Source organism: Mesoplodon bidens, assembly GCF_964165515.1.
Source record: "Mesoplodon bidens genome assembly, chromosome: 6".
NCBI lineage: Eukaryota > Metazoa > Chordata > Mammalia > Artiodactyla > Ziphiidae > Mesoplodon > Mesoplodon bidens.
Genome location: NC_138162.1, coordinates 78,254,267 through 78,270,786, shown reverse-complemented (window position 1 = coordinate 78,270,786; position 16,520 = coordinate 78,254,267). Strand labels below are relative to the sequence as shown.

At 45.6% G+C, this 16,520-nt stretch overlaps 1 protein-coding gene across 2 annotated transcripts in view; it reads right to left on the bottom strand.

The window, feature by feature from the left end:
- Positions 1-529: 529 nt before the first annotated feature.
- The window catches only part of ENTREP1 (endosomal transmembrane epsin interactor 1), a 61,647-nt gene continuing 45,656 nt past the window's right edge, over positions 530-16,520 (bottom strand). For both annotated transcript variants that reach the window (XM_081238178.1, XM_081238179.1), the window contains 7 exons: positions 15,536-15,643; positions 15,282-15,415; positions 8,603-8,732; positions 8,351-8,429; positions 6,895-7,047; positions 4,357-4,649; positions 530-1,392 (listed from right to left, as the gene is read on the bottom strand). In XM_081238178.1, coding sequence (XP_081094304.1) covers positions 1,189-1,392; positions 4,357-4,649; positions 6,895-7,047; positions 8,351-8,429; positions 8,603-8,732; positions 15,282-15,415; positions 15,536-15,643 — 1,101 coding nt within the window. In that variant the 3' untranslated portion in view covers positions 530-1,188. The remainder of the gene's footprint in view (positions 1,393-4,356; positions 4,650-6,894; positions 7,048-8,350; positions 8,430-8,602; positions 8,733-15,281; positions 15,416-15,535; positions 15,644-16,520) is intronic.

The following is a 16,520-nucleotide window of genomic DNA, read 5'->3' as shown; positions in this document are numbered from 1 at the left end:
CTAGTCACCACGTGGCATGGTGATCATCTGAAATGTAATTAAACCTGCACTCTTCTGTTGCAAACTCTTCCATCATATCTCACTGTTAGCAGAAAAATCCAGCCAGAGGCTCCTCTCACCTCTCCCCTCGCTCGGGGCTGCAATTACCGTGGTCCTTGCACTGGCCGTTCCCTCTGCCTGGAACACTCTTCCCTGACCCTCAAAGTCGAGTCCAGTTCAAATGTCATTTCCTCAAAGAAGCCCTCTCTAATGGCCCCATCCTCCTTAGCACTAATCCTCAATCTGTAATCACTTTACTGATTTATTGCTCATGACCCCACGAGAAGGCAGCTCAGTGAAGCCAAGCACTGACTGAATGGATAAAGGATGCATTGTTATCCATGGGGCTTGGGTGCTTTTGAGATTAAGCTGCTTTGGTGGCCTGCCCGGACCTGACCCCCTGGCCATCACTGTTGCAAGTTCCAAACCCATTGTAAGGTAAGGCCTGGCCACCTAAGCATAAACAAATGTTGCACAGTGAACCCGGAAGTCCAAGGTAAACACTTTTATTCTCAGTTCTGCCTTAGCTGTCTCTAGTTTTGCAAGCATGAATAAATGGAATCAACAAGAATCCTCTCCCTCAATGTCTTTCAATAAAATCTGTCACCAAACAAGTTTCCTGTTTTTCCTGAAGAGAGTGTGATTTGAAAGTGACCTAATATGAGGCTTGACCATCACAGTATATCAGGGTTAATCATCCTGCTTCCGTGCCACTCTCACTTGGCAGCAAATAGCCGCCCAGCAGATCTGCCCTTCCAGCCAGGTAAAGAACTCAGTGAGGAAGGGAGCCGCGAGGGGTGCGGCGGGCACAGAATCCTGAGCTGTTTCCGCCCAGAGCAGGGCAGACCTGGGCAGAGAAGGAGATGCGGCTTCATTCACGGCCTCCAACTCCGCACATCCAAAAGCCAAATGGGTCCGGAATAACTTGTCATTCCTCCTCGAGTGCCCTTGGCCGGCAGAAAGGGGAGCCAAAGAGAGGGAATAAATGTTCTCCAGAGTGCCCCCTTTCTGAGGAGTACCCAGAGGGGGACCCCTACTCCCAGCCAGGAAACTACAGGGTTAGGAAGGGGATCCATCCCCTCAGAGGCCCTGGGTGCCCTCCAGGGCCCATCTTTCTTCCTGCTCCTCAGGAGCCCGGGCCCCGCAGCTTCACAGGACAGTCTCTCGGATGACGCCAATGAGGCTGTGTGGCCTCTCAGCCTCCGCTCGCCGGGGCCTCCTCTCGGCTCTCGGCCTCCCCGCGGGGACAAAGGTGCTCAGATCTCCGCAACTCCGCAGGTGCAGCAGGCCAGGCTGTCTCCTCGAGGGCAGCACAAGGGCCCTGGAAGTGCTGGGCTGCATCGGGCCCATGATCTTTGGGAGAATAAACAGGGTGACAAAAGAGGTTAAGCTTCACCAGATGTGGTCCTCAGACCTGCCTCCTACATTTATCCATGTAATATTTAGTTTAGTTGCCTTGGGAAAGAAAAAAGGGTGTTTTCCCAAGGTGGAACCCACTTGGAATTCCAGGAAGTCTCTTAACATGTTGGCTCTTTCCTGAAGTTCCTAAGAAATACCCCCAATTTTCTCTTGTTTCAGCTGTAGACCTACCGTGTTTAACTATTTGTCAATTGCAATTTCCTGCTTTATATTTAACATTCTTCTCTCATCACTTTTTTCCCGATTTCCCTGTGGTCTAAGCCAGTGATTCCCACTGGGTCTGCACATCATGAGAGGGGAGGGGAGCCTGTCAGAAAAGTAGATTCCCTGCTCCCCGCTAGCAATTCTGACATGGGAATCTGGAACGGGGCTTGGGCATCCGTATTTTTAACAAGAACTCAGGTGATCCCGATATACTTGAAAATTGTATAACCACCGGTCTGCTTAAGTTTATAAAATGTCAGTTAAGGGCTTCCCTGGTGGCGCAGTGGTTGAGAGTCCGCCTGCCGATGCAGGGGACACGGGTTCGTGCCCCGGTCTGGGAAGATCCCACATGCCGCAGAGCGGCTAGGCCCGTGAGCCATGGCTGCTGAGCCTGCGCGTCCGGAGCCTGTGCTCTGCAAGGGGAGAGGCCACAACAGTGAGAGGCCCGCCTACCGCAAAAAAAAAAAAAAAAAAAAAAAAAAAAAAGTCAGCTAAAACTAATGGTGCTTCTAATTGATCTGATAGCTCTCCAATGAAGGAAAAAACATGATAAACAACATAAAAACTAGGCCAATTTATTTGTAAAAGCTGTTAAGAATGTTTCTACTGCTAGATCTGTTTCGCAATGCAGCACATACATAACTTTAAATATATCATATAACAGCAAAAATGGGCAATCCCCAATCCAACTGAGATTGATAAGAGGAGAACTGCTGTGTACACACAGTTTTTAAAATTACACAGTCATGTCTGTATGACCTATATTGCTGTTAGCACGTGGGGAAAAACTCAAGTGCTTTATTATCATCTAACATCACAGAACAATCATTGGGATGTCTTTTTGTTTAGTTTCCACCATTCTGAGATTTTAAGGTCATTAAAAGGTTAATCCCCCCAAAAGATGGGACATCAAATTTTTCTAACACTCTGTTATTATATTTGTCTTTAAGGCTGTCTTTGTTTCCTGAGTAAGAAGAAAATTCCAACATTCATAGATGTCTACTGTTATTACATGGTAAGTTAGGACAAGTGGTTTGGATATTGGTAAAAAATTAAAATGGATATAAAAACACATCCCAATAACACTAGAGAAGGTGAAAATGTGCAAAGCTGGGTAGAGTCAGAAATAAAAGCTCCCTTGCCCTTGTCCCTGTCTCCTTCTGTCTGGGGGATGGTGTGGCATTATGATACCTCACCACTGGGATCCAGTTCTGGAAGCCCCGGCAGATGGCCCAGAGTCTACTGCCACAACCCCTGTACCTGAACGTTGGTCCAGTCTGTGCACAAAGACCTCGCAAACATTTATAGTGATAGCATCTGTTGAACTATAACTGCTTGTTCTTTTTCCCCAAAGCTATTTTCCATCAAGCAAGACTTTGCAGAAGGTCCAGACCAACAGCTCTGCAGATGCTCCAGCTCTTACCTCACCAGAACTTGGCAGCTCCAAATACTTGCTTCTGTTTCTCAGGCAATTGGGGTAAACAGAGGGAAGGAGGCAGGGAATGACATCTGGAGGAGATCAGGGACATGTGCGTGTAAATCTCTCTCCTACACAGGCTACCAACTGGAGCCTGACCTAGGACTACTGGTTGACCACTTTTTAAGAAAGTAAACAACAAAAGGGCCCATGGTTCATGTACCTCTTCACACGAGTAATCAGACTGTTCTCCCCCACCATGGTCCCCTGAGGGATGGGACAGAATCTGGCTTCTGGCTTCTGTAAGAAGAGGCCAGCAGGTGGGAAGGGGAACAGAAAGGAAAGTGAGATGGGGATTTGTTCAATCTGCCTGAAAAACGTACCTAGGATCCAGTATCTGGCAATGACCCTGAGAACCAGGCCAACTCAACTCAAGAAGTATTTGATGGGCACATAATACCCACAGGCACAGCCAAGTAACACCCGTGAGCCACTGTGCACTGAGGTCTCCAATGGCCACCCCACAGACATGGAGCTACAGAGCAAACACCCAAAAGGTAAACGCTGCTTTTGAAAGATGTGGGTGAGGAAAGCTGCGGCCCATTCCCACTTCTCATCAGAGGGAAATTCCATTCACTCAGAGGTACGGATGTAGAGACCACCTAGTCCAACACTTCACTTTAAAGATGAGAAACCTGACACGCAAGTGGAATATTTACGTGCCCGGTTTTATCTTTTCACAGGCTACTTGTTTGGGGATTGCCGTGTGTTTTTTAATAAATGGAAAGGAAAAGATGTTTGTTCCTTTAAGTCTATCAGCTTAGGTAATCTTGCCAAACATTTCATGGGAACGTGAACGGCTCCCAGAATCTTGCCAGTATTAAAATTCGCATATGTCCATCATTGTCGAAGGGCTGAAAAAACATGCCAGATCAAGGGAAACGTTCAACTTAGGAAATGGAATGTTAAATGTACTCCACACTGCCCATAGCCCTTGCTTTCATCCCTGAGCTGCTCCCTTTTCTTTTTTCCAAGCATGCTTCCATATCTCGGAAAAATCGGTTTCCCTTCTCTTGGGCCAAGAAGGCTGTGGCAAAGTCACATGTGAAAAGGAAGCACGCAACTTCCTCCTCTCCTTCCCCAGACCTCCTAACCCCATTCCCCTTGATACAGTGACCATGAACTTTCTGTGCCTTCGACAGGAAACCGGAGAAGCCGCTTCAGCTGCTATGGAAACAAGTCATCTGATTCATGCCTGATATTAATAATAAAACTACCTGTTCTAGAAAACTGGCACTTGTGATGGCTTCCTCCATGTGCTCCTCGTCGGACTTCAAAACAGATTTAATGTTTTCTACAAGTTCATGGATGTCCGGGGTCATGCTGCAGGAGGACTGCTCCAGGAACCTCGCCACCAGCAGCTTGGTGTCCATGTAAGACTTGTAATCTATTAAAGACCTTGGTCTGCATCTCGAAGCTCGGGATCTCAACCCTCTTCTCAAGGTCACCGCAGCCAGGTCTGGTCTTCCCTCAGTCTGAGTCGCGGCTTCACAACTGAGCACGGGGACGGCTGTGGGCAGAGACAAACAACACGCACCTTTTGGCCAAGCCCCGTGAGCACACATCTGTACTTGAAACAGCACAAACCAAGAAACTCCATGTGGAAAACATGTGACAAATGCTGACAGCCATGCACATCTTGCTTTTCCTCTTGCAGGAGGAAAAAAAAAAAAACCCAACTATGACACGAGCTTACTCCCTGAAGTGTAATTTCAATAGGACACGTCCCCTGAATATTTTATTGTGCCACATAAAACACAACCATCAAGGTAAAGACAGATGACAGAGAAGAGCATCCAGAATGCAAATCATGATGGAGCAGTGGTTTCATGGGGTGATCACCAATATATAGGGATGGTTTGGGCAGGCAGAAAACACATGGTTGACTGATGGAAGAATGTTCTGGGGAGAGGATGAAGAAGCCAATGGAAGAGAGGAACTGAGGAGAGACGAAACTTGTGGGATGAATGGAATGCTCTGCTCACATTGACTGTACCTTTGTCCTAAACATCCTCAGGGGCACTGTACTGACTTATAGTATCGACGTCACACCATGGCTGGGAGGTGGCGCTAGGGCTGACTATTACAGAAAGAGAAATCTAGTGCAGAAAAAGTACACGTCATTCTGGAAGTCAACAGAGGGCCTGGGAAATCCACCACAGGCTAATTTCCACAACTACTACTTCAGCAAGGGTATAAGGACTGGCAGAACATTACTGCACTGGCAGATGGGTGAAGTGAAATCAGGCCTGGTCTCCACATGTTCATAAGCCAGCCAGCAGCCTTCAGTGTACACGACACTGGAGATATCACTCTGTGAAGGTCTGACAAGTAGGAATTTAGATATTCAAGGAAGAAGGGAGGCAGGGGGTGGGAAGACAGGTGGAGGAAGGGGAGCATTCCTTTTCCTCTGGAGAAAGGCAGGCATGAGGAGTTCTAAACAGGGGTTGGCAGCCGTCTTCCTCGGCTGCCACGTGCACATCACAGAGAACCTGACTCTTCGGGGAACACTCACTACACCCACTCATGTGTGAGGACAGAGTCAGGGACTCCACTGTCGCTTGAAGGCGACCTGGTCCCTTCCACAGCAGAGGGCTCCAACGGGTAAACACGTGTCATCCTTGCCCCTGCAGCGCTGCAGAAGGGGAGCGGGTTCTGGAAAGATCTCGTTAAGCTGTGTAGACAGCCAAGTTCCTGTGGAAGCTGCAGGTGGCCATCCCGAGTCCTCAGCTTGCCAGGTGGGGCAGAGGACCCCACGGTGAAGACAGGTCCGGGGAGCTGAGGGGCCAGAGGGCGCTCAGTCCCGGGCAGGACTCCTCCCCGCTCAGAAGCCGCTGGAGAGACAAGAGGAGTGTTCCCTCTGGCTCCCACACGGTCAGTCCAGAGCTGTAGCAAACAACACAGGCTGTCAGGGGGACAGAATACAACTAGGAGGTGACGTGGGGCCCGGGACAGAGCAGGACCAGAGGGTTTGCAAAGCTGTATTTGCATAGAGCTTGAAGACAGCATAGGCAACTTGTTAGAACAGGTCACTGAAAGAAGCCTGTGCTGGTAGGATTACAGACTTTCATTTTCTTCCTTTATTTCCTCTATTTTTTACAATTCTCTACAAGGAAGAGGTATTTGAAGATGTTCAGGCAGTCATATATTCAGAAAAGAAGATTCAATGTCATTTTCAGTTTAAAATTTTTTTTAATTAAAAAAATTGTAACTATTAAAATTTAAAATTATTCAAATAACATCTATACACAAACAAACTCAAAACAGAAAGGGAGAGAGATGGAGTGTGAGAGCTTCGCTCTATCCAAAGTTCTTAAAGCAAGGTCAGATTTAAATAATTCAATCTACTCATACACAGTAAAAAGATAACTAGTGTTGAATTACAGAAGAGGGGGGTAAAAAATACACCCCTTTGACTTTTTCCTGGAGAGAGAATGTTCATTCCCACAGGACTGGGAGCATCTAGGAATCAGAACTAGGTTTGCACTGTCTTCTTCGTTTGGTACCCAGCACAGTATCACGTGCAACCAAATGCTTCTGATGACAGTGACTTGACAAGAAAAATTCTTACCAGCCTTAAAAGACATGGTAGATGCCTATCCTTAACGTGCATGCAGAATACCTGATTTTCCCAAGACCTGTTAGCCCCCTCCAAGCTCTCTCTTGAGCCCCAGGGCCTTGGGTGGCCAGAGCCACTCGGCACCTATAGGCAAACAAGCACAGCGCCCTGCGAAGAACTTGGGAAATGACATCACCTCTCTCTGCAGAATGATGAAGCACAGGGTCACTCTTGGATCTTGTCCTCGGGGGCTGGAGAGCTCTCCGGCTCCTCGCCGGACGTAGCTGGTTAGAGCTGGGAGTTGATATGGATGCGCTTTCTTCTCCAGGTGTGTTAGGAATGTCCCCACCTGATTTTTTTTTTTTAAAGAGGAGAAACAGAAATCATTTCTGTTCAGCTGGCACCTTCAAAATGTTGGGCAGGAAACACCTGTGAGCCCAAACCTTCTGGGACAAGGGTAATACAGTTCATAATATTTGCTTAGGCTGTGGGCCCAGTAAGTTTTTATCCTGCAGCACCGTGGGAAATGCTGCCTCCTCAAACTACCCCTCCACACCTAAAACAAACAAACAAAAAGCTTTAAATCCAGGAGCAGAAAAAGAAGCCATGCTAAAATGCCTAAAGGTGCTTGGCGTCTTCTCCAGTGGAGCAGCCTGGTGCAGCGCTGGAAAGGTCCTAGCCGTTTTACCCTTTCTGACAACTCAGGCTGACCTTGATTAGGTGGAAGGTGATACGGGTACAGGTGGGGTGGGGCTGCAGGCCAAATGCAGGCAGAGGGTGTGTCTACGGGCTAGGCTGGGAAACTCCCGGAAAGCCAAGTTAAAGAGCCAGTGGCCACTAAATGAATCAGTCAAACACCACTCTGGAATTGGATGACTGCTGTTCAGGAAAATAAAGTCCCATCACTTGTGAGCCTGACTCGTGGTTTGGGAAACTTTTTTAAGAAATGGAAGAATTAAAAACGCACTTAGGAAACAGAACCCTGCTGCATAATTCTACTTAAGATGGAAGGTGAACAGAGCAGAAACCCATTCTAAATGGCGCTGCTGAAAAATTACCTCCACCTAAAATAGCTGAAAGTTGATCCATTATTTATCACCATTTGCAATTTTGTCCTGTGGACAGTTCTCTGGGCCATTTAAAACCTCTCCAAAGAGAGAAAGCGGTAACAATGTTCCCTTAAGTTACAAGGATAATTGTAAACGGACTCTAGTATTTAATGCAGGATTGCAAATCAGCATTCAGTACATGTGAAGGCAGTATGACCTGGGTCCTTGGTTATAAATGAGCAAATCACTCTGCAATAGGTAAAACTCTTTTTGTCTCTTTACAAGAGCTTATCTTATTTTAACAGGAGAAAAAAAATCTTAGATCAGAAAACACAGGAAAACCAAATTAAACTCTGTAATCCATTTCTGAAAAGTCTGGTTATTCATAAAAGATTCTAAAGATATCTTTATTTCTGTTCACATATTATTTCCTACTTGTAAGCCCTAAGAGTTTATAATATTTTTATATCCAGAAGAAAGGATATAGCTTGAACCATTTGCTCCAAGAATATTTGACCTCCAACAAAATATAGTACAGATGATTATTCTACCATTTTTAGTCTATTGAATCATGAGTTTGGGCAGCAATAATGTATTTATTACCTTGAATCACTGGCATGCTAATCGGTTCTAAAGGGCTGGTGGCAGCTTCTGATCCTTCTGGCATTTGGAATGAAGATCCCTGCAACACAGGAAAAAAGAGGGTTGTCTGTTGATATTCAACTCAACCATCATCTGGACTGGAGTGAACCTGAAAAGATCTACAGGGCATGGTCCCTTCCCCACCCCGCTCTCTGTGTGGCTGCTTTTCCTACTTGCCATCAATGTACCAAAGAGAAACCCTATGGACAGTACCTGCTGCTGGTCCATCTGGCTCACCACAGCTTCATAGGGAGGTGGGGGGTCCAGAGGACAGAACACTTCCACGCCTTTGATTCGCGCTCCACAGATAAGCGGCAGTGGTATAACATCAGGACCAACCATCCTAGGAAGAGCATCCTGGCATCAGGAAGCATGTTCTGGCCATCTGATGGTAGTGGCTCCAGCATACTGGCCTTTTCCTCTAGAGGGTTATCCACTGACAATGGGGAACATCACTCGCCACTCCACGCTACAACCTCCTGGTCCAGGAGCAGGGGAATAACCTAAGCTGCTCTCTGATGGAGTGCCCAGAATTCTTAGGCAAGTGACAACATAGAAAATGCAATACCATCATTCCTTTTAAATTTACTAGTCAAAAAGCAAACAACAATCCATAAGAGACAGAAAGCGAATTAGTGGTTGCACAGGGGTTTGGGGAAAGGTGGGGACGGGGAGTGACTGCTTAATGGGTACGGGGTCTCCTTGGAGGTGAGGAAAATGCTTTAGAACTAGACGGAAGTGATGGTTGCACCATATTGTGAATGTACTAAACGCCACTGAATTGTACACTTTCAGAAGATTAATTTCATGTCATGTGAATTTTACCTCAATAAAAAAAAAAAACTACTAAGGATTCAGGGAAACTCAATTATTTGTTACATTAGTACATGACAAAAGTTTCTTGCCCGGGTTTCCCTCATGTCTGATTCATGGTAGAAACTCACTATTTGTTAAATAAATGTTTGAAATAATGAATACATTTTTCAAAAAAAAAAAGTGAACAACATCACAGCTCAGAGACAAAGCAGCAATGCTGCAGGAGGAATCACAGAGTACCTCTTCCTAAAGGTGGTCATTCAACAAACACTGATGGAGCGCTTGCTGTAGCTGTGGCTGTTGGCCTGTGGGTTAGAGACCTTTGATAGCAAAAAATAAAAACAAAAAACCCACAAGATTTTCCACCAGCATTCACAGAAGGTTACACACACACACACAAGTTATCTGGATAACAAAGAACCTAAATTTGAAAACGACAGTTAAAAATACATGAAAGTTTGTATCTTATGACAAAACTTCCAGTTATAAAATACATGCAGATAAGTCCTGGGGATGTAATGCACGGCATGGTGACTATGGTTAATAATACTGCATGATGTATTTGAAAGTTGTTAAGAGAGTAGGTTGTAAAAGTTCTCATCACAAGAAAAAAAAAAACTTGGGCTTCCCTGGTGGCGCAGTGGTTGAGAGTCCGCGTGCCGATGCAGGAGACACGGGTTCGTGCCCCAGTCCGGGAAGATCCCACATGCCGCGGAGCGGCTGGGCCCGTGAGCCATGGCCGCTGAGCCTGCGCGTCCAGAGCCTGTGCTCCGCAACGGGAGAGGCCACAACAGTGAGAGGCCCGTGTACCGCAAAAAAAAAAAACAAACAAACTTGTAACTATATGTAGTGATGGGTTAACTAGATTTATTGTGGTGATCATTTTACAATATATACAAGTGTTAAATCATTACTTGTTTACCTGTAACTAATACAATGTTATATGTCAATTATATCACAATTAAAAAAAACTGTACTCAGGCCATGAAGTGTTGGAGAATGAAAAAAAGATAATAGCAAAAGTTTAACGTTTGACTTGAAATGCAAAAATCGTCATAAACTAAAGGAGATTGATGAAAAGACAAATTCTGGGGCCAGCTGCCTACAAGGGACTGCTTTTGTTTTGTTTTGTTTTAGAAAGGTGCTCTCTGCATTTATGGTTGTTTCATTTGTGCCCATTTACAAAAATGCAATTGGTGGAAGAAAAAAATTGAAAAAGATGTGATATTCTGTCTTCCTAACAATAAAACTTCTGGAGTTCTGGGATTTAGAAGGATGAGACTCCTACAGCCTGAATGAAAAAGTGAGAAAGTGCTCCCTTTTCCTGCATCTTTATTCAAAAACAAGACTCTCAGCTCGTGCTTGACCTGAGAGGAAAGGAGAAGGTCACGGGCTGGCACCCCAGGCAGGGATGTGTGCAGGCTCAGCACATCTGAGGAGAGGTACCTGCAGGAATGGTCCCTCCCTAGCCTGGCTGGGAGGGGTCCTGGTAAAGTCATCAAGAAAGGGATATTCTTCTCCTTTAGAGGAGGACTTGCCCATGGGTTTCACGCCAACTCTCCATTCCAGCTGAAGCTGTTTAAGAACTATAAACACCAAGCGACTCCAGGAATACAGACCCTTCGTGGACCTGACTTTGAAGACTTTCCCGACCAATGAACAAGGCAACTTGTTTTACTCACTGAGACCTATGCACTCCTTCCTTCGGCTCCAGAGGGCCAATCTTTAATCCTTAATTACCATAATCCTGTGAGCATCTTTCCGGCACTTACAAACTCTTGCCTGTCCCCCCTCAGCCAACTCCCCATGCGTTTCTTCACTGCGGTGTCCTTGCCTGGCAAGTTCATCCCCCAGCTTTGCTTGTTAGCTCTGGTGCTGTATATTTCATGTTCCCAACCCAGTGGCTACCTGTATGTTCCTATAGAAGAGAGAGGGCTTGCTTAGGACCAAGAAGTGGGAGGAACGGGCTTCACTTTAGATCCTAAGCTACTACAGAATCTCTTCAAGAAGGAAAACTGGGGGGAGAAAGGGGGTACGCTTTATCTAAATTGGCTGCAAAATGAATGGCTTCTATGGTGGTTATTACAATGACCAGCAAAGCCTCATTTAGATGGAAGATGCTGCTAGAGTTGATGTAGAAGGAAAGTTCCTTTCCTATTAAGCAACTTTTCCTTATTTGTACCACCTTTGGGTAAATGAGGATCCATGGAGGGAAATAGGTCTGTTTGCTACAGGTTTTGTTCGTGATCCTTTATGGTACTCAACCCAGCTATAGAGTAGAATCACCCAGGAGGGTTCCTAAACTGGGCATGGCCCAGGCCTTGCCTCTAGAAATTCTGCCCTAGTTGCCTGTGGTGGGGCCCAGGTATCTGTATGCTGTCAGTGCTCCCAGGTGGTCCCAAGGCACAGCCAGGACTGAGACCACTGCTAAGCAAAATGGATTATGGTGGCTGAAATCAAAACCCTGTTATATCTGGGAAAGGTGATCAAACTTTTACTGAAAATGAGTGTCTTTAGAAAACTTGCCTGATAAGGTAGGGGTAAGATTAAGGGCTAAATGTTTCTTAAGAGTAAGAAACGTGCCAAGAACATCTGAAACCACGCAACTAACAATGGTAGAGCACGGTCTAAGCTTTTGTTTGTAGAAAGATTTTTTTTAGCCCATTTTCTCATAACAATCCTCTCAGGAGTCACATGACAAGGCAGGTGAATGAGGAAGCTGAGGCTCAGAAATGGTAAGAGATCCACCCAAGGTGACCCTTTTAAGAGACTCCAGAGTCCGGGCTTATTCAAATTCATCCCAAAGTCTCCAGGAAACCTTCGCTGGTTCATGCTCATGAGACCTGAAGATGAACAGGAAACCCAAACAGATCATGCAAAACACGTTCTGCTTTGATGCTCCAAATAGGCCCTGAGAACTTATCCGAGGTTGATGGAGCAACTAATATGACCTTGACCAAAGAACGATCCTCCTCTGTGTGCTGAGAGGGCTTGGCCCTTCCACGGGGCACATGTTGGTAGGGGTGTGGAGTGGGGAGTGAGGCAGGGTCGCCCAGCCCAACAGCTGAGCACAGAGTCAAGCCTAGGCACAGCCCAGCTCCACTTGAGTTTGGGTTTTGAAGTTCATTTGGAAAGGAAATGGGTGGGCCTTGTTGCTTTCACCTTTAAGAAATGCCCAGGTCAACCTGGCTCCCGTGCACTCATCTTCAGTTTCCTCTAGCAGGTAACATCCCCACAGTATAACCAGGTCCACATTCACGAAATAGGTTGGAGACTTTCCTTTTTGACTCCTGGCTCAAGCCAATTTCTGAGACTGGGGGACTCCCTGGAGCAGAGGAGATGGGGTACACAGCCCCCTCCAGTACTTACAAATTGGTTCACAAAGTAGATAACCATCTTTGGATAGAAGCCTTGACTGCAATCAGGCTTCTATTTATGAGAGTAACTTGAGAAGCCCTTTTTCAAGGAGATACCAATGCATGAAATGGTTGTATTTATAGAAGTTAAATAAAGCTCTTCTGAGAGGTCCTAATACCTTACAGGAAAAGGGGAGCCTGTATTACGTGAAAACTCTTAACATAACTGATTGTGGAAATATTAATGAAAACATCTGTAAATATTCTTGCCTGCCTGCTTATAAGAAAGAAAATTACCAATTGGGGTTAAACAGCTAGTGTCTATGATGTTGATTTATACTAGCAAAGTCAGTCAAATTTAAAAATATCTCTGATAGAATATATATCTAAAGGTGAATAAATTTAGCCATTTAAAAAAGGAGAGTGGGCAAGGGGCAGAGGGGGAGACAGGGGCATGGGATTAAGAGACACAAACCACTATGTATAAAATAGATAAGCAACACAAAATATTGTACAGCACAGGGAAATATAGCCATTGTTTTGTAATAACTTTAAATGGAATATAACTACAAAAATATTGAATCACTATGTTGTACACCTGAAACTAATATAATATTGTAAATCAACTACAATTTTAAAAATATACATAAAATGTTAAAAAAATAAAAGAGAAAGTGGGCTGCATTCAGATATTGGTAGAATTTTAGAAAATGAGGCTCTTTGCCCATTGGAGATATGAGCTAGTGCTCCAGGTATATACTTTAGGCCAAGCATTCTTTTTCTCTCAAGGGTGTTCTGCATAACCCCCTCCCCCATGTTCCTCTGGGAAGTTCTGGTTGGTAGAGCCCTTGATGACAAGCTTGTCTGTCTTCTTCCAACTCAGATTTGGCCAGGGGCTGGCTCAGAGCTCAGAGGAGCAAATCCAGGGATGCACCCAGATCCTCAAAGACCCACAGTGATAAGCATGACTATGGAGGTGCAGAGAAGAGAAAGGAAAGAGGGAAGAAGGGTGGGGGATCCCACAGGTCAGCACTACTTCTAAACCCACATGAGTTACTTTCCCTTTCTGCCACAGCATGAAATTAAGTGTCTGTTGCCTCCTCTTAGGTCAACCAAGTGCTCACCCACAACCTCAGAGAGCCAAGGAACTCTCCTTGAAGAGGGCATTTCTCTCCCCAACCATGAAGTAACAGGCACTTTTACTGTCCTTCAATGTGCACTCTGCAGACAGCCTGAGATTGGGCTACGTTTTTAGCAAATGTGTCCTATGGTACACAAAGAATATGTGTTTTGTTGCTATGTCCCTCTGGCCTCTGTAATTCTTGGCTCATTTCCTAAAAGACTAGCAAAGCCATCCTGGCCCCTGAAGCTTCGAAATTCCAGTCCACCAGTCCCTGTACAACAGGGAGGCTGAGCTGTCCCCCAGGCCATCTGTCCAGCCAGCTGAGTCCCTTCCAGCTTTGTGGTCATCTCTTATTTCCGCCGAGGTGGGTGGGCAGGGGAGGGGCTAGAGTGGGGTTTAGACACGAGTCTGAGGGACAAGTCAGGAAGATAACCCATTGAAAAGAACATTAACAGTGTCTGGGTGGGAGCTCCCACTGGTGACCTCTTTCAAAATGACATGTGGCTGCCCTGAGCACTAGAAAGTGGATTTCCAAAAACCCCAAGGCTGACACCAAATTTGTTTGACAACTCTCCACGTGTACCTCAGGGTTAAAAAGTAGAAATTCCAAGCCCTCTCAATAGCAAGGGAAAGACACTAGTCTTTCTTGTAGAATTCAGAGATTTGTTTTTTAGAAGTTTAAATGTAGGGTTTAAGTTTAAATGTAGGGTTGCTTTAGCCTTTAAATTCGGACTAAGATCATCACTTCATCCTGGAAGCCAACCCTGACCAGCTGACTCTTCCTTCAAGCTCTCTGCAGCCCACTCACCAGTCTAGGTTAGGTAGTCCTCCTCTTGCATTCAAAATCTCCCTTTTGAGTACTACTGTGATCCTTTCAACACTCATTTTTAATGACCTAGACTGTGAGCCCCCGACAGGGGGAGGAAGTTGGTATAACTCATTTTGAATTCCAATAACCCAGCACAGTAACTAGTAAGCAGCAGAGGATGGATTAAATGTTTGATGAATGAATAAATGAAGTCATTCTTTAGAATGGAACAATTCTAGAAGTGGCTAACAACCAAATGAATGCATGCAGCACTTCATTCTACAAATAATGATTTCTGAGATTTAAGAAACAGACGATCAAATTTCGAGCTAGAATTTGAAAAGGAGAATAAACACAGTACCTATTCTTTTTCTAGACCAAGGAGATATAATTAATAATTAATCTTTTTTTAATGGCTGGGAAGAAGTTCATGATTTGAGGACCTGCTGATGGTTTACAATGAATATCGATTTGGCCCGACTGAGAGCGTTTCCAGGGCAACAGCAGTTTTCAATCATGTCAAATTACAGCAGTTATCTCACTGGGTGTCAGTTTTCCTAAGAAGCTAATTGAAATTGAAAAACTATATCCTTAGGTCACAGTTTGACTTTGGTTTCATGCAATTTGTCAGACCAAAAAAGAGAGAGAAAAACCGGACGATCCTGGAAAATAATACAATGTCTAGATTTCGGAGAGAAGTCAGAGCCCATGCTGTGAGTTCTGGAGACCCTTTGGCCTCAAAACTGAGAGCAGCCCAGAGACCTGGGCGGGGGTATGTAGGGAGGATACCTGCGGTTCGTCCGGGGTGTGCACGAGTAAAACGTGGCGAAATAGGAAGGGGGAGGCACTGGCGGCACAAAGTCGTCAGGGTCTGGGATGCGTCTGTGTTCCTCCACTTCTTCCGCAGAAATCTGGGATTCATCCTAATTAAACAGCACCTCGGTTAGTCAACAGCTCAGGGAGAAAAGCAACGGATGACACGAAAAGGTCCGAGGGTGGCGTCAGTGGAGTCACAGACACCCTGCCACCTCGCATGGACTTACGATGCAGGATCTTCTGGCTGCAAAGATCTGCAGGTAGCGAAGGGCGGCTGCCACCAAGCAGACGGTGGTGGTCAGGGCATTCAAGGCACACAGGGCGAAAAGGACTTTCTGGAACCAGGAAAAAAGGACGCACCTGAGTACCTCAAAACTGAGGACCAGAATGCAACACAAAAACTTTAAAAAATAATAATAATACTGCCCCAAGGAAGACAAGTCCCATGAGAAAATGCATGTAAAGGACTTAGGTGGTGTTTGGCTCATGCTAGGTGCCAAACAAACGCTGGTTATTATTAACACTGTCATGCAATAGTGTGTACTTCTTAATTTTTTTTAAAAAACTTATCTTAGAAGATTCCTGTCCCGGGCAGACCTGGTAGTACCGTATTTCTTTTTGCATCAGAATCCTGTCTGGAAATATGCCTTCCAGGAAAGTACTGAATTTCTCTTCTGAAGTCAGTGTCCCCAGTGATAGCAAATCCCAACCTGCCCCCTCCCACAGACTCCCACCAGGACAGCACGCTGCTTAATTCGTGGCCACTGATTCTATTTCAGGAGCCACTGGCAGAGCTGCCCCGGGCACCCAATGGGGACAACACAGGGGGCAGGCTGGCCCGAGTGTCAACAGGGCTTGTCTCCTCTAAACACGTCTCAAAATAGCAGCAAAGCCAATTCCAAAAGTTTCTGTTGCCACAGTCCTGGCTGCTTAGCGAGGCTTTCCCCAAGCAAAGTCCTGGCTCAGAAAGTCTGGGAGTGACTCAGCTACCGAAAATCCAGAAGCCAACGAAAGAAGGCCATTTTCACATCCCCCAAAACTCAGAGAGCTGACAGCTTCTCTCTCTTTGCTTAGAGACTCCTCTTCCCCACAAGAAAATAAACCCAAAACAAAGATCTAAAGAAAGCCATCAGGGACGGACCATCCAAAATCTAATATCTCAGGGTTCACCAACTGAGCTTGTCACTCACTGGGCTAACAGACCTTAAGTCA